Source organism: Muscardinus avellanarius (assembly GCF_963383645.1).
Source record: "Muscardinus avellanarius genome assembly, chromosome: X".
NCBI classification, from domain to species: domain Eukaryota; kingdom Metazoa; phylum Chordata; class Mammalia; order Rodentia; family Gliridae; genus Muscardinus; species Muscardinus avellanarius.
In genome coordinates this window covers 87,773,028-87,799,402 of record NC_137792.1, presented here as the reverse complement: position 1 = coordinate 87,799,402, position 26,375 = coordinate 87,773,028, and the positions used below count along the sequence as shown (strand labels likewise).

General features: G+C 37.8%; 1 protein-coding gene across 3 annotated transcripts in view; it reads left to right on the top strand.

Annotated features, from left to right (window-relative positions):
• WDR44 (WD repeat domain 44) overlaps positions 1–25,097 on the top strand; it is a gene marked incomplete at both ends in the record, with an annotated part of 102,394 nt that extends 77,297 nt beyond the window's left edge. Inside the window, 8 exons of one of the 3 annotated variants that reach the window (XM_080718546.1) lie at positions 7,269–7,382; positions 12,022–12,144; positions 16,116–16,307; positions 16,517–16,618; positions 16,832–16,947; positions 18,709–18,812; positions 20,417–20,551; positions 25,003–25,097. In XM_080718546.1, the coding sequence (XP_080574672.1) occupies positions 7,269–7,382; positions 12,022–12,144; positions 16,116–16,307; positions 16,517–16,618; positions 16,832–16,947; positions 18,709–18,812; positions 20,417–20,551; positions 25,003–25,097 (981 nt within the window). Of the gene's footprint in view, positions 1–7,268; positions 7,383–12,021; positions 12,145–16,115; positions 16,308–16,516; positions 16,619–16,831; positions 16,948–18,684; positions 18,813–20,416; positions 20,552–25,002 lie in introns of all 3 variants that reach the window. The other 2 variants (XM_080718545.1, XM_080718547.1) reach the window with 2 other exon arrangements.
• Between the last annotated feature and the right edge of the window lie 1,278 nt (positions 25,098–26,375).

Below are 26,375 nucleotides of genomic sequence, written 5' to 3'. Positions count from 1 at the left end.
TCCACTGTATGTTTTTGGCCCCTTTTATCAAAAATCAATTGGCTGTAAGTGTGTGGATTTGTTTCTGAGTTTTCTGTTCTGTTCCATTGGTCTACGTGTCTATTTTTGCATCAATACTATGCTGTTATGTATGTATGTATGTATGTATGTATGTATGTATGTATTTTTGTGGTACTGGGGGTAGAACCCATAGGCTTTCTACCTCCAGGTTATATTCCCAGATTTATTTTTATATTTTATTTGGAAACAGGGTCTCACTAAGTTGCTGAGTGCCTAAGTAGCTGAGGCTGGATTCAGACCTGTGCGATCCTCCTGTCTCAGCCTCCCAAGGCCAGGGATTACACGTGTACACCGCTGCGCCCGGTTCCATGCTGTTTTTTACTACTATGGCTTTGTAACATAGTTTGAAGCCAGGTATTATGATGCCTCCTGCATGGTTCTTGTTACTGAGAACTGCTTTGGCCATTTTGTTTTTTTTTTGTTGTTGTTGTTCCAAATGAATTTAAGGACTGATATTTTCTGTCTGTGAGGAATAACCTTGGTAATTTAATGGGTATTGCATTGAATCTGTAGATCATTTTGAGAAGAATGGCCACTTTGATAATATTTATTCTGCCTATCCAAGAGCATGGAAGAACTTTCCATCTCATAAAGTCTTCAATTTCTTTTTTCATTGTTTTATAGTTTTCCTTGTACAGGTCTTTTACCTCCTTGGTTAGGTTTATTTGTAACTGTATTATTTGTAGAGATATCATGAGTGCGGGTGTCTTCTGCATTGCTTTTTAAGTGGATTTATGGTTGGCATACAGGAATGATTGTGATTTTTTTAAGATTGATTTTGTATCCAGACACTTTGCTGAATTTGTTGATCAGTCTGTTAACCTTTTGGTTGAGTTTGTTGGGTCTTCCAAGAATAGTATCATGTCATATACAAAAAACAAAATTTAGTTCTTTTTTTCTATTTGTACTCCTTTGTTTTTCTTCTCTTGCCTTATTGCTCCGGCTAAAGTCTCAAGTACTGTATTGAAAATAAGTGGTGATAATGGACATCCTTTTCTTGTTCCTGTCTTTAGAAGGAACTCTCACATTTTTCCCATTTAACATGATGTTGGCTATGAGCCTATTGTATATTGCTTTTATGATGATGAGGTATTTCCTTCTATTCTTTGCAGTGCTTTTAGCATAAATAGTTTTTGGGTTTTATCAAATGCTTTTTCATTGTCTATTGAAATGATCATGTGATTTTTATCTATGGTTCTATTTATGTGGTGAGTTACATGGATTGTTTCATATATTGAACCAGCCTTGCATCGCTGGAATGAACCCAACTTGGTCATGATGTATAATGTTTTTGATTGGTTTTTCATGCACATTGCTAATATTTGTTTAGAAGTTTTATGGTTTTCTTGAGCTGTCTTTACTTGATTTTGGTATAAATGTGATATTAGCTTCATAGAATGTATTTGGAAAGTTTCATATCTTTCTATTTCATTGGATAAATTGAGAAGTATTGAGATAAGCTCTTTTATAAAGGTTTTATAAAATTCAATTGGGAAACCATCTGGTAATGGGATTTTGTTTGATGGTAGGATCTTTATTGCTGCTTCAATCTCTTTGGCTGCTATTGGTTGGTTTAAATTTTCTATATCTTCTTGAGTCAGTTTAGGAAGGTTGTATTTATCTAAAAATTTTTCAATTTTTTCTAGATTTTCCATTTGTTGAAATATAGTTTTCCAAAGTACTTTCTGATAATCTTCTGGATTTCCCACTGTCAGTGGTAATATTTCCTTTTTCATCTCATTTTAGTAATTTGGATTGATTCTTTTTGTTAGGTTAGCTATTGGTTTATCTATCTTGTTTATTTTTTCTTTTGAGAAACCAGCTTTTGGTTTTGTTGATTTTCTCTTTTTTTAAGTCTTTACTTCATTGATTTCTGCTCTGATTTTAATAATTTCCTTTCCTCTACTGGCTTTGGTGTTAAACTCTTCCTGTTTTTCAAGGACTTTGAGGTATGCCAATAGATTTTTGTTTTGGTTTGTTTTTGTGGTGCTGGGGTTTGAATCCAGGGGCTTCTACTTCTGAGTTACACTCCCTGCCCCACTTTTAATTCTTTATCTAGAAACAGGATTTCACTGAGTTGCAGAAGGCCACACTAAATAGCTGAGGCTGGCCACAAACCTGCAATCCTCCTGTCTCAGCCTACCAAGTACTGGGATTATAAGTATGTGCTACCATGCCCAACTCCATTAGGTTATTTATTTGGTGATTTTTCTATTATGAAATCACTCAGTGATATGCATTTTCTTCCTAATATTGTCTTCAGGGTATCCCAGAGGTTTTAATATGTTGTGTCACTATTTTCATTTGTTTCTAGGAATTTCTTAATTTTACCCGTTTTTCTATGACCCATTCCTCATTCAACAGTATGGTGTTCAGTCTCCATGTATTCATGTGGTTACTCTGGTTCTTCTCATAGTTGATGTCTAGTTTCATTCCATTGTGATCTGAAAAGATAAGGGTGTATGTCACATTTTGTAATTTGATAGTGTTCACTTTGTGGCCCAAGATGTGGTATGTTTTGGAGAAGGTTCCTTGAGGAGTGAGAAAAATGTGAAACTAGCTGTAGATGGGTGGAATATTCTGTATGTGTCTAATATGTTCATTGGGTTTATGGTCTTCTTTAAATCTGAGGCATCTGCTGAGGGGTTAGGCCGGTCCCGGGGTCAGTGAGGCTGAGATCGGAGCCTGCCGTGTGGCAAGGCCGGTGCTGAGGCCTCCGAGGCCGGGATCGGAGCCTGCTGAGGGTTTGGGCCGGTGCCGGGGCCAGCGAGGCCAGGATCAGAGCCTGCTGTGAGACAAGAACGGTGCTGGGGCCTCTGAGGCCAGAATCGGAGCCTGCCGAGGGGTTAGGCCAGTGCCAGGGTCAGCAAGACCCGGGATCGGAGCCAGCCATGAGGCAAGGCTGGTGTTGGGGCCTCCAAGGTCGGGATCAGAGCCAGCTGATGCGTTAGGCCAGGGCCAGAGTCATCGAGGCCGGGATCGGAGCCTGCTGTGAGGCAAGGCCAGTTCTAGGGCCTCCGAGGCTGGGATCTGAGCCTGCCATGAGGCAAGGCCGCTACTGAGGCCTCCGAGGCAGGAATTGATGCCAGCCGAGGGGTTAGACCAGTGCCGGGGCCTCCGAGGCCGGGATTGGAGTCTGCCGAGGGGTAAGGCCGGTGCCGGGGCCAGCGAGGCCGGGAACGGAAATTGCTGTGAGACAAGGTCGGAGCTGGGACTTGCAAGACCAGGATAGGAGCCTGCTGAGGAGTTAGGCCGGTGCCAGGGTCAGCGAGGCCGGGATCAGAGCCTTTTGTGAAGCTAGGCTGGTGCTGGGGCCTCTGAGGCCGGGAGAGGAGCCAGCCGAGAGGTTTGTTTGGTGCGGGGGGCCAGCAAGGCCAGGATCGGGGCCTCCCATGAGGCAAGGCTGGTGTTGGAGCAAACGAGGGCGGGATCAGAGTCCTCCAGGTGGCCAGGCCACTACTGGGGCCGTCAAGAGTGGGATCGGAACTTGCAATGTGGCATGCACAGAGAAATAGCACAGAAAATAAAATCCAAATGCTTCCCCTAATTAGCAAGAACTAGGAGGAAAGGGGTAACAAGAGGAGGTCGAGTAGTAGAAGCATTTAAGGTGACCATTCAGAGGGGAGGGGATGGGGGAGGATGGAATCTCTTAAAAACTCATGAGGTACGTAAACAATTATATCAAAAATAATCACCAATTAAGCATGGGATCGAGGGAGGGGGAGGGAATGAGATGGGGTTTGGATGAGGGCTTATCTGATGATATGTGCTTGTATATCCTCTCAAGTCTTGTATTCCAAACTGATGTATGATTACAAAAACTTAATAAATAATTTCCACAAAAAATAAAATAATAAATAAAAATAACATTGCATTTTTATTTTTTGCATTTTATTTAATTATATTATCAAGGAATAAAATAATTAACATTAAAAATAAATAAATAAATCTGAGGCGTCTTTACTTTTGTCCAGAAGATCAATCTAGCAGTGTAAGAGGAGTGTTGAAGTCTCCCAGTATTAATGTATTGGGATCTATGTGTAACTTAATGTCATAAAGAGTTTGTTTTGTTTTATTTTGTTTTGTTTTGGGGTGGTACTGGAGTTTCTGGAAACCCTTCTACCTCTGGGCTGCACTCCCAGACCTATTTTATACTTTTTAAAATTGTTACCAGGGTCTCTTAAGCCAGCGAGGCTGGCTTCAAACCTGCACGATCCTCCTGTCTCCTCCTAAGCACGGGGATTACAAGAGTGCACCACCACGCCCAGCCTAAGAGTTTGTTTTATGAAAGTGGCTACACCTGTGTTTGGTGCATAAATGTTGACTATCATTATTTCCTCTTGCTGGATTTTTCTTTTAACCAGTAAAAAGTGACTTGCTTTGTTTATTCTGGTAAGCTTGGGCTTGAAGTCTAATTTGTCTGATACCATAGTTGCTACTTCTGCCTGCCTTCAAATTCCTTTGGCATGGATTATCTTAGCCTTTAGTTTGTGAGTATCTTTACTAGTAAGGTATGTTTCTTGCAGGCATCAATAGATGGATTCTGTTTTTTAATCCATTTTCCCACTTTATGTCTTTTTATTGGGGAGTTGCGGCCATTTATATTCAGCATGATTATTGAGAATTGATTTTTAATTCCTAACATTTTGATTTTTACTTCTGTTTGAGGTAGTGTGTGTTCTTCTTTACTTAGTTGTTTGTTTGATGGAAATTATTGTTTCTCTAGTTCTGGCATTTATTAATTAATTCTTTCTAATTAAACTGAGTATTTTCTCTTGTCTGGACCTTGTATAAGCACAGGGCTGTGCACTTTCCACAAGCTCCAAGCCTTTGTCTCTGTCTACACTGGTGGTAGGTGTTCAGAGTAATCACAGGGTGATGCGCCCTTGGCACTATGGGCCTCTTATGTGCCTGTGCTGTGTTTGACAGCAGATTTTGGCCCAACCTCTACAGGGGTGAATCACAAAAGTCTCAAACCCAGTGAGTCTACCGCTTGCCAGAAGAGTCCTTGTGGTTGTGATGGGCCATCTTCCACTGTGACATATAGGTGATTAGTGATCCCTGCTCTGGGTCTCTGGAGATTTAGGTGTGCTGCTGTTGTTGCCTCAGGTTCTGGCCAGGTGTCCAGGCTGTCATATCTCATTCAAACCTGAAGTGAGGTGCTGACTGCTCACAGTGCTGCAGCACTTACTTAACATCAAGTTGTTGGCTTCTTTGCTGGGGTCTTTAGAGGACACAATGTTAGTCCCAGCACGGAACAGATGGGATCAAAATGGCCCAGCCAGTCACTACCTGCGCTATTCCCCAGGTAAGGTATGTGCAGGGCATTTTGCTATCACCTGTCTGTCTTCTGAAATTTGTTCTGCCGTGGTTCAATTTTTCATTACTTTGTTCACCTTTTTGCTGTTTTTTTTTTCTCTTGTTAAGAAGATGCATTCATTGTGGTTAAATTTTGAGTTTTACAACCACTGTGATGTGCTGTGTCACTCTGTCGCCATCTTTCCGTGCATCTCATTATTCTTTTTTAAATTTACCAATTGCTCTTTCTGCCTGCATTCATTCTATCCAAACTATCAAACTGTATTTGACTTCATCTAGAATTCCCTCTCCTTTTTTGGGGGTGTGTACTGGGGATTGAACCCAGAGGCATCCTACCTTAAAGTTATATCCTCTGCCCAATTTTATATATTATTTGAAAACAGGGTCTCACTAAGTTGCCAAGGCTGGCTTCCAAACTCTGATATTCCTGTATTGGCCTCCCAAGTACTGTAGTGTTCTCTTATTAAAGCACCAGTCACATCAGTCTCTTAATTGCTTTAGATCATCCAAACTTTGTGTGTGTGTGTGTGTGTGTGTGTGTGTGTATTATTAGGTATTGAACCCAGGAGTATTCTATCTCTGAGTACACTCCCAGCCCTTTTTTTGTTTTTGTTTTTATTTTGTTGTTGTTGTTGTTGTTGTTATTATTATTATTATTATTATTATTATTATTATTATTATAGAATGACCTTTTAAGCTACAAGTTCGAGGCCTTTTATGATGTGGTCTCAAAGTACCTTTCTTCTCACATTTCTTACTATTTCTCCATAAACCTTTTCTTCTATCCCCATCATACTATCCGTACTTGTGTAAATAAGCAAGGGTTATCTAGCACTCTGTATTTTTGTTCTTGCTACATCCTCTACTGTAGCTGAGGGACCATCTGGATGTAGAGTTAGATAACTTATATTCCTATTTTGTTTCAGCTGTTCACAGGTGATTCTGTGACCTTTAATATGTTAATTTAACCTCTTTGAGCCTTAATATTTTCCTAATTTCTTCACCTTCATTTAATATCTACTTAAGAGAAGTGCTAGGATTCATTGGGATAATGAGTAGAAAAATTATTTAACTAAAAGCTTAACATATATATATGACATTATTTTCTGCCTACCTCTCTCAGGATACTTTTGACTTTAAATAACAAAGACCCAACTGAAAGTGGCTTAAACAGTAAGGAGGCAAATCTAGAGGAAAAGTTCTTGTAACATTGGCCAATTTAGCAGCTCAATAGAGTTATCAGGGACACAGGGTCCTACCATCTTCCGATTTTGTACTCTGCTGTTTTTTCTCTTGTACTTTCCCTCCTCATTGTATAAAGATAGCTGCTACAGTGTTAGATGTCACATGCAGACAACATTGTTCAGAGGCAAGAAATGGAAATGTTCCTTAAGTATGTCCTTTTTTAAGAGTGAATAAATATCTAGAGGAGCCTTCCCTTCTCCTCCCCAACCCCACAACCCTCTCCTTTATATATAATCCATGAAAATTATAGTACATTCTAGTGTCTAAACTAGCCATCCCTTGGAAAGGAAATGGAATAATCATAAGTAGCTTAGACCAATCATGACTCATTACCTGGTTATATCTTTACCTGAAGAATGATGCTTAAAAAATGACAAAGTAGGGGCTCTGCTGAGGAGTGAAAAGATTGTGATAGCAGAGTATATAGCTTCCGGAATGATCCTGGTTTTGCTAGGGCAAGGAGATAAAAGGAAAAACTGATAAATGGTAAATCAACATAAACGGGACTTTGCTTTTGCTGACTTATGATTTCATTTAGGCATCATACCAGCTGATGACAGGACAGGTGATATGGAGAGAGTGTGCAGTTTTCGTTTTGCTAGTTTTACACCTCTGTTTCACAATTTATCCTAACTTTTAAATAGGTATGCAGTGGAACTGAAGAAGACCCTGATGACAAAAATGCACCCTTTCGTCAACGGCCATTTTGCAAATACAAAGGACACACTGCTGATCTTCTCGATCTTTCATGGTCTAAAGTAAGAAATTCTTAGTTGGATTGTAAATTAATTTTATACAACTATGACTTTAGGATAAAAACAAATGTTTTAATTGCATGATTATCGTGCAGTTAAGTGTTTGGAGGTTCATATATCCTTTGTGGGAGTTACCTTCAGGTTAATCTAAGTTTAAAAATAGAAAGACCAGATCAGGATAATAAGTAAATGTTTAGCTTACCAGCTTTTGTCTAGATCTATTTGTCTCCTTTTGCTTTTTTATGAGCAGTTACATTGCAAAGTAACTTTCCTCAGCAAAATGAATGTTGCCTTAACTACTACAATCTGGTTTGAAGCTAATCTGCTACATTCCTGAAATTGATGATTTTGTGTAACAATTTGTTTTGTGATTTTTCGCCTTACACCTAAATTATTTCAGTACTAAAGGGGTTATTTTGTCACTGAACATCTTGATAGTTTAGTGAAAATTTAAGGGGACGTTTTAAATTTTATAAAAGCTATATGAAGCATGAAAACCCTTTTTAGAATTTGTGCGTGACACCTTTTACTTTCTTTGTATTAAAATTTTTCAGTAATCAGAATCGAAAATGTATTTAGAATTTGTGGGGAAAGTAATTTTAAAGCCTTGAGTAGAGGAAAATAAACTAAATTAACCAAATAATATCAGGGATACCAGTAGTGCCCATCTATTTTAACCACTGGTGCATGTCAGGAAAATGTCATGTAGTGCAAAGATATCAGTGGTATATATTGGCAAGTCAAGCTTTCCCTGAGCCTTGGTTTTAATATACTCTGAATTGCTGCACCTGTCATACCTATTTCTATGTTATGGATGCTGCTTATAATCCATCTGTCATATTGTCTCTCTCCTAAACTCCCCAAACAACCTTGGACCTCACCTGGTAGCCTGGTTTTTAACCTGAGTCCTAATTGTGTTTTTGTACTTCTTCCCTGTCCTATGCCCCTGAGCTGTCAGAAGATGGAAATCCAAGATGTCCTTAATCTGATAATCATATTCATCTGGGATAAGTAGTACAAAGCAAATAATTGGAAACCTTGTATTCATTTTACTTTCTTAAAGCAAATTGTATTTTTCTGAAACATAACACTAACTGGAAGAATTTTATAAATTTTATTTGATATATAATAATCGTACATAACTATGGGGTACAGTATGGTAGTTGAGTAAATGTATATAATGCATAATGATCAAATCAGGGTGATTAGAATATCTGTTTCTTTAAACATTTGTTATTTCTTTGTGTTGAGTACCTTTGAACTCTTTTCTAGTTCATTATCAACTATATAATAAATTGTTGTAAATTCTACACAACCTACTGTGCTGTAAAATCCTAGAGCTTTTTTTCTCTTATCTAACTATTTTGGTACCTGTTATTCAGCATTCCTTCTACTCGTATCTTTCCTAGATTCTAGTGACTATTCTTTATTTTAAGAAATTGGCTTGTACAGTTGTGGGGGCAGGCAAATTTGTAGGAGAGGTTTGCAAACTGGAAACAGCAGGAGTCAATGTTGTAATCTTAAGGCAAAATTTTTATCCTCTAGAAAACCTTACTTCTAAGGCATTCAGCTGATTGGGTAAGGTCAACCCACATCATCAAGGGTGATCTTTTTAAACTCATTTGGTTTTAGATGTTAACTTAGTCTACAGAATATCTTCACAGCAACAACAAGAAAAGTGTTTGATTAAATAGTTGGGTCTTAAATAGTTACTTTAAGAAAATAAAATGAGTGTGAGGTTTCCAGTTATTTGCTTCCTATAACCTAGTTGAAACATAAAGTTAACTAAACTATCTTATTAGAATTAATACATTTTCTTTAAATTCATTTATTTAACCTTTCTGTAACATATGATCATTTAATGGTATTTATCTTTCTTGAAATACTCATCTTAGTTGTGGAATGTTATATATTCACAATTTCCTTCCTATCTCACTGACAATCTTCTCCTTTTTCCTTCATAGAACACTGAAAAGAACAATACTATAAACCCATGTAAATACACTTGTGATATATAGTTTGTACATTTCATTAATTCAAAACATACTTGTGATCACTTTAGCACCTAGTTAAGAATAGGCGCTCTGCTGAGGCAGGGAGATGGCAAGTTGAGACCAGCCTGGGCAACTTGGAGAGACCCTGCATCAAAAAAAAGGGGGGGCTTAGTGTAGTGGCATGTGCCTATAACCTTATTTTTTTTACTTTGGAAAGCTGAGGCAGGAGGATAACAGATTTAAGGACAGAGTCAGCAAGTAGTGAGGCTCTTCATCAACCTAGCAAAACTCTGTTGCAGAATAAAAATAATGGTGGGGGTATAGCTCGAAGGTAGAATGCGTCTGGATTCAATCCCCTGCACCCCCCCACACACACACAAAAAGGCTAGAAGCCAGGTGCATGCCTATAATCCCAGTACATTAGAAGCTAAGAAAGGAGGATTGCATGTTCAAGGCCAGCCTCAGCAGCTTGGTGAAGCCCTGTGTCACAATAAAAAATAATAGGAGCTAGATGGGTGGTACATACCTATAATCTCCAAACTGGGGAGGTTGAAGTAGGAGGATCGACCATAGGTTCAAGGCCAGCCTCAGCAACATAGCACAACCCTGTGTGCTTATTTAGAAAAAAGCAGATGGGGATGTAGCTCTGAGGTATAATGCCCCTGGATTCAGTCCCCAGTACCCAAACATAAGTGAATTAAATAAAATAGAGTTAGGAAGGGTATGGCATGGAGGTAGAATGCCCCTAGACTCAATCCCTCATATCACATTTTTATAAAAGTACACAAATCTGTGGTAGAGCATCTCAGGGTTCAATTTCCAGTACCACCAAAAAATAAAAAAGGATAAAATTGTGGAGCCAGACTCCTGAGCTTCATATCCTACTAGTCTGTACCTTTAAGTTCTATAACCTTGGGCAGGTTCCTTAACCTCAACATGCAAAATAAGCAGAATAAAAGTAGATTCCTCAAAGAGTTGCAGAGGATGATTAATTGAATTAGTAAATACAAGGTGCTGGCCTACAACATTGGTAAATGTTCCATTTATATTACCTATTTAAGTGCCAAGTATCCTCAGAGGCACTGAGAAAATAGGCAGAACGTAATGTGCTCGCTCTTTATACCCTCAAGACACAGGAGGTCATTGATGCTTCCTTATCAAGAATTGGAAATCAGAGCTGGGTGTGGTGGTGCACACTTGTAATCCCTGTGCTTGGGAGGCTGAGACAGGAGGGTCACGCAGATTCGAAGCCAGCCTTATCTGGCTTAAGAGACCCTGTTTCCAAATAATATATAATATATAATATATAATATTATATATATATATATATATATATATATATATATATATATATATTAGGTCTGGGAGTGTAGCCTGGAGATAGAAGGCCCCTGGGTTCCATCCCCAGTACCACCAAAAAAGAATTGAAAACCTGAGGTTTATGCAGGTTAAGGTATATACATAAAGGTTTTTCACTATAAAGACTAGTAGGACATTTAGGTTTCAACTCCATTAACTTTGAAGTATTACTCTTTAGTCTATTCCTGTGTCAAAAGACAATAGTTAGTCACCATACACAACCAGAATTACAAAAATAGTAAATGTTTTTCACATTTCTAAGATTTGAGAAATTGAAAAATTATTATAAACTCTTCTCTGGTATTCTTTCAAATTCCCCTACGAAGGAGCAGAAATATGATTTAGTTTGTGTCTAGCTACCTACTTATCTCCAGTGAATAATATGCATTTTTAAGGACGGTAGCAGAATGCAAACAGAAATGATCCTCTGAGTACTTATCACACTCCAAACTCACCATCCCTAGCCAGAAAAAAGGAACAAAATTCTCCTTTTCTGCCAGGTGTGGTGGCACATGCTTATAATCCCAACATTTGGGAGGCTGAGTGAATCTCAATCTCTCTCTCTCTCTCTCTCTCTCTCTCTCTCTCTCTCTCTCTCTCTCTCTCTTCCTCTCTCTTTCTCTTGTCTCTCTGTGTATGTCTGTCTGTCCTGTCTGTCTATCTCTCTCTCTTCATTCATTAAATGATTCCTTAGAAATTAATGAACCATTTGGAAGCTTGTTGACAGATAGATGCTTGGTTCCTGGGTGATGGGGCCATCACAGTGTCTCAGTGAATTACACTACTTCTTCCAACTTCTAAATGGTCTGTTTTGAGAGATTTTACAATTTCTATTCTCTAACTTTCTTGCCTAGACCATGCAGTTGCACAACAATTTTTCATTCCCATATTTCGTTATTCAGGAATCTTTTTGAAAACTTTTGAAGTGACAGGAGCTATATGAATTAAAATTCACCAGTGTTATCAGTGTAAAAAATAACTGAAAGGATACAGACACCTTATATTTGTCACTAGGTTTCAATATGCGCAGGCTGTTCCAACTAAAGTACACCTTGGTTCTCTGCTGAAGCGTGGAGTAATTCTTTGTACATAGGTCATAAGACATGCTGATTTCGGAACAGGTAATGTGAAGAAATCTTAGATTGAACTCAAATGAATTAAATAATCACTTTTTTTCTGAAGCCACATATAACAGTAAAAATGTTATTGATGTACATAAAATTGAAAAATCACTTATATAAGTAAGGTTTTCATTTGGTAATGAATAATCAGTATCATTTTCTCCATAGAATTACTTTCTGCTTTCTTCTTCAATGGATAAAACAGTCAGGTTATGGCACATTTCTAGAAGAGAATGCCTTTGCTGTTTTCAACATATAGATTTCGTCACTGCCATAGCTTTCCATCCAAGAGTAAGTAATTGTTTATATATTTTTGTCATGTTCAAAGGAAGATGAGATCAGTTGAACTATAGGAAAAAATAGCCTCATAGTTAAGATCAGCTTAAATTAGTGTTCCATTTTGCTTTAAACAATGGAAAAGGAAGTAAATATTCTGCTATTCTACAGTAGAAGTATGAATATTTTATTCTAAATATAATATTAAATAGTCATCCCAAAAGATATATAGGGTATAAATAAAGTATCCTATTAAAGATGAGAGGTGCCGGGCGTGGTGGTGCACGCTTGTAATTCCAGCATTCAGGAGGCTGAGACGGGAGGATCGCGGTTCGCGGACAGCCCCAGCTACTTAGTGAGGCCCTCTGCAACTTAGTGAGACCTTGTTTCAAAACAAAGAATAAAAAATAGGGCAGGGGGTATAGCTCAGAGGTCGAATCCCCCTGGGTTCCATCCCCAGACCCGAAAAAAAAAAAAAATAGATGAGAGGTGATGCACACCTTTTATTCCAGTACTTGGGAAGCCAAGACAAGAGAATCACAGATTCAGAGCTAGTACAGAGTAACTTAGTGAGACCCTGTTTAAAAGTAAAAACAAAAAATAAAAAGGGTTGAGAGTATACCTCAGTGGGATAACATCTGTGGGTTTAATACTCAGTACCAATAAATAAATAATAAATATGAGAGATATTAGACATGGAGAAAAAAGAGAAACAGCAGATATAAAATGAGAAAGGAAAGTTTAATGATAGGAATGGTCAGAGTGTTGAGGAAGAAAGAGATAAAGTGGGAAAAACTAAAAAAGGGAAAACCTAAGAGTTATTACAAGTTATACTGAATTCCTGTTTAATATCTAGAAACATTGTTGATCATTTGTAGCTCTTATTTCTTTGAGACAGAGGCTCACTATGTTTCTTAAGGCAGCCTAAAACTTCTGAGCTCAAGTGATCCTCCTTCCTCATCCTCCCAAGTAACTGGGACTACAGGCATGAACTACTATGCCTCAATTATATATTTTTAATCTTGATATCACTTTTTACTCATTTTCTTTTTTGTGGTATTGAGAATTAAACCCCGGGTTGCTCTATCACTGAGCTGTATTCCCAGCCCTTTTGGTTTATTGTTGTAACAGTGTTGCACTAAATTGCTGAGGCTGGCCTCAATTGTGATCCTCCTATCCCAGCTTCCCAAATACTGGGATTACAGGCATGTGGCACTGTGCCCATCTCTTCTTACTCATTTTCAATCTAGAATATCCTTTAATATTTTTTCTCCTGGAAAAAAGTATTTCACATGATTTAAACCAAAGGAGAAAAACCTTCAGTAATTAACTTGCAGATCTAGCCAGGTGTGGTGGCGCAGTCTTGTAATCGCAGCATTCGGGAGGCTGAGACTGGAGGATTGCGGTTCGCGGACAGCCTCAGCTACTTAGTGAGACCCTTTGCAACTCAGTGAGACCCGGTTTCAAAATAAAGAATAAAAAATAGGGCAGGGGATGTAGCTCGGTGGTCAAATGCCCCTGGGTTCCATCTCCAAACCTGCAAAAGAGAGAGAGAGAGAGAGAGAGAGAGAGAGAGAGAGAGAGAGAGAGGGAGGGAGGGAGGGAGGGAGGGAGGGAGGGAGGGAGGGAGGGAGGGAGGGAGAGAGGGAGAGAGGGAGAGAGGAAGAGAGAGAAATAAAGAAAAAAGAGGGAAGCAAAGAAAGAAAGATAGAAAGAAAGAAAAGTTAAAATGTCTGATAAAATTTTTTGTTGTTCTAGAGACTAAACCTAAGGACATTCTACCTCTTAGCTACGTCTCTGGACCTATTTTATTTTTTATTTGAACACAGGGTCTCACTCATTTGCTGAGAGTCTCACTACCTTGCTGAGGCTGCCCTGTAGCCTACAATCCTCCTGTCTCAGCCTCTCAAGTACTAGGATTACAGGCATGCACCACCATGTCTGGCCTGATCTGTTAATCAGTTTTGCCCATCAGGCTGTTAGAGGTTTCTTTCTGAGAACACCCCTGCACTGTCCCCTAAAGATGTAGCAGAAGGCTGGATTTACCCTGTCAGCAAGTGTAAACAAAATTGTTCCTTCTATCTCCATTTTAGCCATCAGGGTAGAACGAGATATTGGGTTGTAATAGTTATTTATATAGTATTTTATTTTTAAGGTCTGTTGAGTCAGTTAATATTATTTTATAATTTTTTTTATTTTATTTTGGAAACATACCACTTCTTGGCCTTTTGGCTAATATCAAGTGTATTTTGGAAACATAAAAGCCCTACTTAAAAAAAACTTAAGTGACCTGGAGAGGAATAACAGGTAGTGTTTACATTTTCTTAGAAAATATAACACTACTATGTTACCTGAAGAGTGGAGCATGGTGGCACATGCTTGTCATCTCAATACTTGGGAGCTGAGATAAAAGGTTTACAGATTCAAGGAAAGCCTTAGCAATGTAATGAGACTCTTAGCAACCCAGAAAGACCCTGTTTCAGAACAAAAATTTAAAAAAGCCAGCCAGTTACACTGGCTCACTATTGTAATCCCAGCATTTGGGAGGCTGAGACAGGAGGATTGTGGATTGCGGACAGCCTCAACTACTTAATGATGCCATTTGCAACTCAGTGAGACCCTGTTTCAAAATAAAGAATAAAAAATAGGGCTGGGGTGTATCTGTGAGGTAGAATGCCCCAGGGTTCCATCCCAACTACCGCAAAAAATAATAAATAAAAGTTATATCTCAAAAGTAGAATGCCCCTGTGTTCAATCCTAAGTATCAGAAAAAAATGTTTCCTGAAAGGAAAGTAGCAGAGTTGTAAATAAAATAGTAAATTGTAGAAACTTACATACATATGCAGGTGTTGTATTTCACTAAAATTTTGAATTAGAGGACCAAGATGAAGTCTTTTACTTATTCAATTCTTCTGGTAGTCACTAAGTAGAGCTTACTAAACCATAGCCATAAAATGTCTTATCATTTGTATGTTGTCTTTGACAGGGTTCAAATGTAGGTAAGAATAATAATCGTTAGCAGAGAAGAGAATCTGTCTCTTGTTTTGGTGCTCTAGTTATTTAATCTTGAATTTTTATGTTGCCAGAAATGAGAATAGCTTAGTGGTCAGACTGGTTTGGTTTACAGCAGAGTTTCTTAACTTTGGCACTATTGACATTCTTTGTTACTGGGGAGGGAAGTCTCTACGGTGTATTGTAAAATGTTTAGCAGGATTCTTGGCAACTACCCACTAGATGCTGGTCACATACCATGTCCCAGGCTATGACAACCAAAAATATTTTCAGATATTGCTAGATGTCTACTATGAGGTTAAAGTGCCCAGGATTGAGATCTCCCCTAGTCTGAGATTGAGCAATGAGGTGATTCTCTCCTGACATTGTATTAGAGTTCTAAAACAAGACTGGTTCTATAAGCTGCTAACTGGTGTTAGTCTTTTCTCCCAGTGTTACATATTCCAGAGGAGGTTAAGGCATAGGAGAGTGTTTCTCAGAGCATAGACCTTGAAGGTGCTGGTCCTGTTAGATGTTCCTACCTGACTCCACTATCCTTCCCAGAAAAATAAGTCTGTGGTAAAGTAAGTTGGAAAACACTACTTTATCTCCTTTTTTAAAGAGTTAGAATACAGGTTAGCTGCAACCACAGAATTTCTCAAACTTATGGATCACAGAACCTTTGTCCACACAATAAACCCTCAAACAAATACTCTACTAACATCTATACCTTGAGGAAAGCCATTGTTATTGTTTTTAATACACAATGTAATCCTTGTTGAAGAATAATACTTTGGGACTGGGGGGCAGAACTCAGTTGTAAAGCATTTGCCTAGCATAATGAAGCCCTGGGTTCTGTCCTCAGCAACCAAAAAGAAGACTTATATAATGAGATCAATACATTTAAACATTATTTTTAATATATGTAGTGTTTTGGTTTACTTATTGTTTCTTGATATAGTAAAATAAAAGCTTTTCTTTTGCCACTTTTTTAGGATGACAGGTATTTTCTAAGTGGGTCATTGGATGGAAAGCTCCGCCTTTGGAACATACCTGACAAAAAAGTGGCTTTGTGGAATGAAGTAGATGGTCAGACAAAATTGATCACAGCTGCAAATTTCTGTCAAAATGGCAAATATGCAGTGATTGGGACATATGATGGTAGATGTATTTTCTATGATACAGAGGTAAATTATTATCTTGTGTTAATTACATAATTGAATGCTTAAGAATACACATTTGTGGTCTTTGGACAAATTGTTTATTCCCTTCAGGCTTTAACTGCCTTATATGTAAATTAGGGCAAATGATAACCATATCTGTATAAGAATTAGGATAAGATGATCTTTGAGGTTTCTTCTGATTCTGTTATTTTTAATTTATGATTTGTTTTTAGCATTTGAAATACCATACACAAATACATGTCCGATCTACTAGAGGGCGCAACAAGGTTGGAAGAAAAATTACTGGCATTGAGCCATTACCTGGAGAAAATAAGGTACTATAGTATTCAAAACCAGCTCTCTTCACACTATATATATATATCCTTGAAGCGAGTTTTAAAATCTGAGCAGATAATGTATTCTCTTTCCTATAGAATACTGCTTTTACTATTTTTAGGTCGATTCGTTTTATATGTCAGTAACCCCCTTTTTGGTTATAGTTTTATTTAAAGGTAATATTTTTAACATTTCTTTTCATTTATTTTTAGATACTGGTAACATCAAATGACTCCAGAATCAGACTATATGATCTGAGAGATCTGTCACTGTCCATGAAGTATAAGGGGTATGTCAATAGCAGCAGCCAGATCAAAGCAAGTTTCAGGTAAATTGCCTTTGAGAAATTCTCAAAAGATATAAGAATTTTCCTATCCTGCTCCTATTTTCCATTTATCTTTGTCTTGTGTTTATGTTGGGTTTTTAATTATCTTGTCTGCCTGTATGCTAGGTACAAGTTAGAATTGCCCCAGTTCTGTAGAAGAGACCAAAACCCAGAAAATGAAGTGATTGGCCCAAAGTCATAGTTACTTACAGAGCCAGAATTAGAATACCCTCAGCTCCAGATTTCTTGCTTTTGTACTTTATGTAAGCTTTTAAAAGGAGGCTTACCTCTACCACTACCCCCATTATCTTGATCCTTTTATGTATCAAAACTAAGAAGACAGGCATAGTGGTGCATGCTTGTAATCTCAGTATCTAGGAGGATGGGACAGGAGGATCGCAGGTTTTAGGCCAGCCTCATCAACTTAGTGAGCCCCCCTGAAACTTAGTGAGACCCTGTTTCAAAATAAAAAAGAAGAAAATAAGGATGGGGATGTAGCTAAGAGGTAAAATGTCCCTGGGTTCCATCCTCAGCACCACACACACACACACACACACACACACACACAAAAAAAAAAAAAAAAAAAACCCACCTAAGAACATATTGTCCTATGTGCGTATATTGCTAGAAATTCAGTTCAGGGGCATTCTACTTCTGAACTACACCTCCAGCCCAGCATTGTGGGGGGCAGTGTCTGGGTATTGAACCCAGGGATGTTCTACTCTGAACTCTATCCCCAATCTTACTTTACTTTTTAGTTTTGAAATAGGGCCTCATTAAGTTGCTGAGGCTGGCCAGGAATCTATAATCCTCTGTCTCAGCCTCTCAAGTACTGGGATTACAAAATGTGCACCATTATGCCCAGCTTTTATTTTTTCTTAGTTTGAAATAGGATCTCACTAACTTGCTGAGGCTGTCCTTGAACCTATGGTCCACCTGTCTGAGCCTCCCAAATATTGGGATTCTGAGTGCACATCACCTTTACTTGTCGTTATTTGAACTCTTTATTTTGTGTGATACTGGGTGGGGACTAAACCCAAGGGTACTCTACCACTGAGCTATACCTCCAATCTTTTATTCCATTTTATTTTTGTTTCAAAACATGATCTTGCTAGGTAACCATGCACTGCCCATGAACCTACAATCCTCCTGTCTCAGCCTTCTACATACTGGGATTACAGGTTTGCACCACTATACCTGACTAGAGGATAGTTTTTTTTACTTCTTCCAACTCACTAAACCATCATGCCATTTTTTAATGTGGTAATGGAGAACGAACCCAGGAGCATTCTGCCTCTGAGCTATAACTCCCATGTTATTTTATTTTTTATAAGGCCCTCTCACTAAGTTAGAGGGCCTTGCTAACTTGCTGAGGCTAACTGGAACCCTTGATCTTTAATGTTTGTTTGTCCACTGTGGTTTAACTAGTGTCGTGGTAACTAGAGTTTTGATGAAAATACAAATGGCAGGGCTGGGGGGTTAACTCAGTGATAGAGCTCTTGCCAAGCATTTTTGAGGCTCTGGATTTGATCCTAGGTACACCACACACACACACACACACGCAAAAAAAAGTCTAGCACCCACATCAGACTTCTGTATTCAGAACCTCCTGCATAAGACTATGACCCTATTTTTTTAATAAGCTCCCTCAGGTATTGTTTAAGGTATCAGAAATTCAGAAGCACTCATAGAAGGAAATTTAATTTTTTTCTTTTTTTACCCTTTCTTCCCCAAACTTAGCCATGATTTTACTTACCTTGTTAGCGGTTCAGAAGATAAATATGTTTATATTTGGAGTACTTATCATGACCTAAGCAAGTTTACTTCAGTCAGGAGAGATCGTAATGACTTCTGGGAAGGCATCAAAGGTAAGTAAATGCCTACTTATGTTTATTTCATAAGTTAATAATAAAGTGGAGATAGAGAAGTTTAGCAATTATAACTGCCTTTGCTTTTATTTGAGTTGGCTTATTTGATTTTCTATCCCAAGAAAGAATTTATCCTGGTCTAAAATATAAGAAATCTTTGAAACTGTATGTGATGAGGTCTTTTTAGAAAATATTGCTGGGGTCTGCACACGGTGGCACATGCTTGTAATCCCAGTACTTGTGAGACCCTGTTTCAAAATAAAGAATAAAAATAGGGATGGGGGTATAGCTCAGAGGCAGAATGTCTCTACGTTCAATCACCAGTGCCACAAAAAGAAAAGAAAAGAAAATATTTCTGGGTTTTAAATTGCCCTGAGTTACTTCTGTTAGTTTTGTTGTTGTTGTTGTTGTTGTTGTTGTTTGTTTGTTGCAGAACTGGAAGTGTACCCAAGCATATTCTACCACTAAGATATATACTCTGTCTGTCTGCCTGCCTATCTATCTATGTATCTATCTATCTATCTATCTATCATAGGATCCAGGGGAGTTCTAACTCTTAACTACTCCTCCAGAACTATTTTGTATTTATTTTGAAATGGAGTCTCACTAAGTTACCTTACCCTGGCCTTGAACCTGTGATCCTCCTGTCTCGGTCTCCCAAGTGGTGGGATTACAAGTATGTGCCGCCAAACCTCACCTTATTTTTTGCTCTGAAACAGGGTCTCACTATGTTAACCAAACCGACAGTAGGCTTGTGATCCACCTTCTTGAGCCTCATGGGTAGGTGAGGTTACAAGATTGTACCACTGTTCCCAGCACTTTTCTTAGTTTTTAAGGATATATGGCATATGACATATTTGGATGTTAGTTTTTTACACTTACCCCACTCTATCCCTGGCACTGACAATTGCACCCAGTGCATTCTAACTCTGAGCTACACCCCCCCACATGTTTTTTTTTATTTTGAAATGATATCACTAGGATGCTGATAGGTATTTTAATCAGCATCATCAGGTATTTTAATCTCAAAGTCCTCCTGTCTAAGTCTCCCCAGTACTGGGATTACAGACATGCACCACCATGCCAGGCCGAGAGGTGCTCTTACACTGAACTGTCTCCGTAGACCTTTTGTTGTCTTTTTATTTCTTTTCTTTTCTTTTTCTTTGTTGTGTGTGTGGGTAGAGAGGGGTACTAGGGTTTGAACCCAGAGGCATTCCATCTTCAAGCTACATCTTCAGCCCAATTTATTTTTTTTAAACAGGGTCCCATTAGGTTGCTGAGAATCTCGCTACTTGTGGAGGCTGTTCTTGAACCTATGATTCTCCAATCTCAGCCTCTCAAGTACTGGGATTAAAGATATACCACCACCCTGGCTTCTATTGTCCTTTCTTAATTTCATTTCAAGAAGGGTCTCAATAAATTGCCAAGACTAGCCTCAAAATTGTGATCCTCCTGTCTCAGCTTCGTAAGCAGCTGGGATTACTGGAGTACACCACTGTGCCCAGTTTTTATGTTATTTTAAAGGATATTTTGCATATTATCTTATTTGTCTTGATGCTTATTATCAAATTTGTCGGTTATCCTGAGGTAACTTTTTTCCCCAGCACATAATGCAGTTGTTACATCAGCCATCTTTGCTCCAAACCCAAGTTTGATGTTATCTTTGGATGTGCAATCTGAAAAAACAGAAGGGAATGATAAAAGTGAAGATGCTGAAGTTTTAGATACCACTTCCACTGGTAGGTACCTATATTTTTCTCTAAACATTTTCTTATCAGCATTTATAAGCCTCACTGGTCTAATATTGGATATGATGAGTTTTGCATGTGTATAAAGAATAGTTCGTACAACTAATAGTTTTCATATACCTGTCTTTATACATTTCAGAAACATATTTCTTATTTCGACAGAGAAGGGGGAATACTGATGATTGAGCCCAGGGACATTCTACCTCCAAGCTACACACTCCAAGCACCTTTTGTAAATTTTGAAACAGAGTCTCACTAAGTTGCTGAGGGCCTGGCTGAGTTGCTGAAGCTGGTCTCAACCTACTATCTTCCTGTCTCAGATTCCTAAATACTGGATTGCAGGCATTCAGTGCCATGCCCAGCTTCAGTAACAAAATTCTTACAAGTTTTACTTCTTTTATATTCACCAAGGAATTAATAAAAATTTTGGGAGTTCATAATATTTCATAGGCAAACATTCTCTTTAGAGAAATGCAAACAAGTTAAACAGATACAAAGCTTCTTTAATCTTCTACTAGATTGTAGTCTTAAGTAGGACAGAGACTCTGTTTCTATATGTCTTTGTTGTATTGCTAGTGTCTAGCTAGTGTTAAATAGATGCTAAGTAAACATTTGATGACTAAATGAATTAAATTCCAATGAAAGCAAGTTTTTTTCCACTTGCCACAAATTTACAGCTTCTTGATTTTATAAGGTTATAATTTCCTGTCATTTGTAGTATATTCTTTGAGAATGATTAATAATTCTAGTTATATAAAAATGTTCAGATTAGGAAGTGAGAAGAAGCTGTCAATAAGTAGCTTTGAAGCTGGGGCACACATCTATAATCCCAGTACTTCATAGCCAGTCTCAGCAACTTAGCAATACCCTGTTTTAAAATAAAAATAGAGTCAGAAGTATAATCAGAGGTAAAATACCCCTGGATTCAATCCTCTGTACCACAAATAAATAAAGCATTCAAATACTGAAAATTTTCAGGTATTTTAATCTCCATTCAGTGTTATTTCCACTCTCCATTCCATGCACAATTCTGTCTATGAAGAAAAAAATTACAACAAATGTGAACTTCAGTTTAGCACCTCTTTTAGTCACAAAATTTAAAAATAAACCAAGTTAGAATTATTCAACTTTTACTAAATGTTTATTTGGAAATACTGCTTTCTATTTCCTTTTTACATTCTTTTCTTCTGAAAATTAAATCCCACTTCTTTTAACTTTAGTGATACAGATGTTTTCTTTTTTCCTCCTAGTCATACTATATATATATATTGGCACTGGGGATGGAACCCAGGGGCATTCTACCTCTGAGCTATACCCCCAGCCCTATTTTTTATTCTTTATTTTGAAACAGGATCTCACTAAGTTGTGGAAGGACTCACTAAGTATTTGAGGCTATCCATGAACCACGATCCTCCTGTCTCAGCCTCCTAAGTACTGAGATTACAAGTGTGTGCCACCACGCCTGGCTCACTTTATATATTTCTCTACACATTCTACAGGAAATTCTAGCTTTTAAAACAATTTGAGGAAAAGTGAAAATATAGTACATTTTTTTAGGAAAAAAACTTCTAAAATATACAGAAAAAAGCTGAGCATGGTGGTACACAAATGTAATCCCAGTATTTAGGAGGCTGAGACATGAGGATCACAGGTTCATAGCCAGTCTCCACTACTTAGTGAGGCCCTCTGCAATTTAATGAGACTCTGTTTCAAAATAAAGAATAAAAAATAGGCCTGGGGTGAGGTTCAGAGGTAGACTGTCCCTGGGCTCAATCCTTAATAACGCAAAAAAAGTACCACATTTACTGTGTCCTTTTCAAAGAGATACAAATTTTAATTAATTTATGCTCAGATTTGTGTTTGTTGCTTTATACCTACATAGATGTAGTCTAAGAACTTTTTTTCCAGTATTAGAGATTGAACCAGGAAGGTTACACACTAAGTCTCATCCCTACCCTTTTTTTTAGATATATATATATATATATATATATATATATATATATATATATATATATTTTTTTTTTTTTTTTTTGGTGGTACTGGGGTTCCTGGAAGCCCTTCTACCTCCAGGCTATTTTTACACTCCCAGACCTATTTTTACATTTTTATTTGGAAACAGGGTCTCTTAAGCCAGCGCGCGCGGCTGGCTTCAAACCTGCATGATCCTCCTGTCTCTGCTTCCCAAGCGCAGGGATTACAAGCGTGTGCCACCATGCCCGGCGAGATATATATTAATTTTTAATATATCATATTTCAGTACATCTCTTTTTCACTACTCTTTGTCATCTTATTGTCTTGAATTCTTTTTTTAATTTTTTATTAAACATAAATGGTATAAATTTAAACTATACTTGATGCCCTCTCCCCCCACCCCTGTTTTCTCTTCCCCCTCCCACCAATGATTGTCCCGGGTAACCATGCCATATTCATAATTTTACACATATTTTATTTTTACCTTGAGCCACAGTATCCTTTAATTGCCTAGGCTGGCCCCAAACCTGCAGTCCTCAAGTCATGGAGATGGCAGGTGTGCATCATACTTTGATGGAGGACTCTAGTTTCTATGCACGTGTATATATCAGAGTAAGAAAAAGGAGGGGACCTGTGCAACTGTATGCACGTGTATATATCAGAGTAAGAAAAAGGAGGGGACCTGTGCAACTGGTTTTAGTAGTCTGGCGAGATCTGTCCCCCTTGGACAGGACATGTTGCTGCTCTGCTAACAGCAATTTTATAGACAGAGAAAGTATTTTGTGCTCAAACTTTACTTATACAAATAAAAAAAATAAATCATAAACCTAGGATGTTGGATCATAGATATATTCCATTACCCTCTCTCTTTACTTCTGGTTCACAGGGTTGTGATAAGCATTAGATAACATACATTAAGTGCCTAGAAAAATGTCTGGCATATAGTCGACACTATCATTAACATTATCTTCATTATTTTTTAGTCTCATAAAGTATCATATATAATGATTTTTTTCTTTAGACTTTCTCATATTCCCAAGTCCTTTGCCATTTTTACTGCTACACAGCATGCATTTTAGGTATATAGAAAGGGGAGGTAAGGATTGTCCAAAGACACAGAATATGTTTTTAGTACATCTAAGTGAAACCATTTTATCTGACTCATCCTGTGTACAACTTCCCAATTAAAGTTTAGTTTAAATTGGGCATAGTGGTACATGCCTGTAATCCCAGAACTTGGGAGACTGAGACAGGAGTATCACGTGATCCAGACCAGCCTCAGCAACTTAGTGAGACTCTCCGCAATCTAGTGAGACACTGTTTCTAAACAAAACATTAAAAGGGCTAGGAGTGAAGCTCGGAGGTAAAATGCTCAAATTTAATCCCTGGTACCATAAAAAATTTGTTTAAAGTTTATTCTCTACATTACCAATCAATATTTACATCTACAATTTTGAACAATTTAGCTGGCATGTTGCTGCATGCTTATAATCCCAGTAGTTGAGAGACAGGAATATTGTAGGTTCTCAGCCAGGCTCAGCTACTTAGTGAGGTCCTCTGCAACTTAGATCCTATTTCAAAATAAAGAATAAAAAATAGGGCTGGGGGTGTAGCTAGAAGGTAGAATGCCCGTGGGTTCCATCCCCAGTGCCACAAAAATAACCATTTTGACCAATTTATAATAGAGGTAAGCTGACACTGAGTTTGTTTGTTAAGTGCTTTTTGCACACTGGGCAAAGTAGCACATGACTATAATCCCAGTATTTAGGAGGCTGAGACAGGAGGATCATAGGCTAAAGGCCAGCCTCAGCAAGATAGCGAGACCCCGTTTCAAAATAAAATAAGGACTGGGGGCAGAGCTCAAAGGTAGAATGTCTCTGGGTTCCATCCCAGTGCCAAAAAAATGCTTTTACACAACTGGCAATTTTAAGAGCTAAGCATTTTGCCATTCAGCATAGCTATGTAGATATTCAGTATGGACCAAAACGACTCAAACTTCACAGAGCAAATGTGTGTACGTCATTTTATGGCCATTTCAGTGTGTCTGCAGTACAGTAAACCTTATTACCTGCCTCAGTAGAGATCTCTGTTAACAACGAACTTGCCTACATGGTCCCCTTCCATAGCATTCAAGTCCTGCAGGTGAATAACACACTAGCTTCTTGTTGTAAAATGGAAGCATTAGACGAATTAGAAACCTAGGCTCCAGGGAGAAAATCCAGGCCCCAAGGAACTATCATATCCTCAAGCCAGGGAAAAAACAGCTGACACAGGTAGGTAGAAGGGAGCCTCAGAGAGGGGGAAAAGTGCAATATAATGAAAAGGCTCCAAAAGGGAGCTGGTAAAGACCGTGGAGAGAGGACTGACCCTTCCACTGTTAGAGTGTCATGGGCATGTGGTAATTGGGGCAACAGGACATCTATTTATCTATTCCTTTCAAATCAACTAAAAACCCTTTTTTCTATGTTTAGGTATTGTGAAGACAGATCACACAGAAGTTCTTCTCTCTGCTGACTTCACTGGAGCAATCAAAGTGTTTATTAACAAAAGAAAATGTGTATCTTAATTTAAAATAGACATATCAGTAAGTTTCTATATGTATCAGACAGAAAAAAATATAGTGTTTCAGGCTAACATTTTTTTATTTTTATTGAAAGTTTTTCAAATATAATATATTTTTTGAGAGGCAATGTCAAATGATCTAGTAAACTAGAAAAGAATGGCTAGATTAACATTGCCAAACGTTAGACTTTATGTTTTGTTATGCTTGTGTTTTTGTTATATAATTATAAACATGCACAGGATTCTGCATGAAAAGATATTAATATATTAATCACATGTGTGTGCCTTTTGGTTACATGCACTAAATCTAACAAAGTTAAATTATTTCAGTGGCTCTTTTGGCCTTTTGCTGGGAGATAGTTTTATTTCTAGCTTAAACAATTTTTTTGCACAAAATTTTGTTTTTAAGAAAAGTGATATCTTTTGACTGAGTTATTGTTTTGAAAATGTTATATAGGTTTTCAGTAGGTCAATAACCATGTGTAAATGGTTTTTATAAATTTCTCAATTTGGGGACAAGATTTTTTTGTGTGTGGTCTAAATTGTGGACTTAAGATTTTTTTCTTTGTACATGTATATATAATTTTTTCCTTTGCCACACTGGAGCACAATGTTTCTATGTAAAGAATTCTTTTCATTCTTTATTCTTGAGCACCAGGCTTTGCTCACTTAAAAAAAATTAAGCCACATTAAAATGGAGTGAGTCTTCTTTTTTACAATAATGTAAAAATAAACTGTTTACATTTTTTAAAGCATTGTAGTTTTAAAAATTAAGCTGTTTTGTTTTGTGTTGTTGAATTTGAAAGCCTTTGTAAATATAAATATAATGTACCAATGAAATAACATCCAGGGCAATGAAACCTTGATCGTGTTATTGATGGTTAACATATATTTCTGAAAATTAAACAATGTATTATTAAAACTTTGTTGCCAACACTTGTTAAATGTGACTTGTTTTCAAATGGTTTAGTAAATCAAGGAATGCAGGAAAAGCAAGCTCTTGTTTCAGTAATTTGATTTTTAACAATCAGAAGACCAGATTTTAGGCCCCTAAATTAGAATGTATTAGCTTCTTACCTTTATTTTATTATGTGTGTGTGTGTGTGTGTGTGTGTGTGTGTGTGAGAGAGAGAGAGAGAGAGAGAGAGAGAGAGAGAGAAAAGAAGAAGAAGAGAGAGAGAGAGAAGAAGAAGAAGAAGAAGAAGAAGAGGAGGAGGAGGAGGAGGAGGAGGAGGAGGAGGAGGAGGTGGTGGAGGAGGAGGTGGTGGAGGAGGAGGAGGAG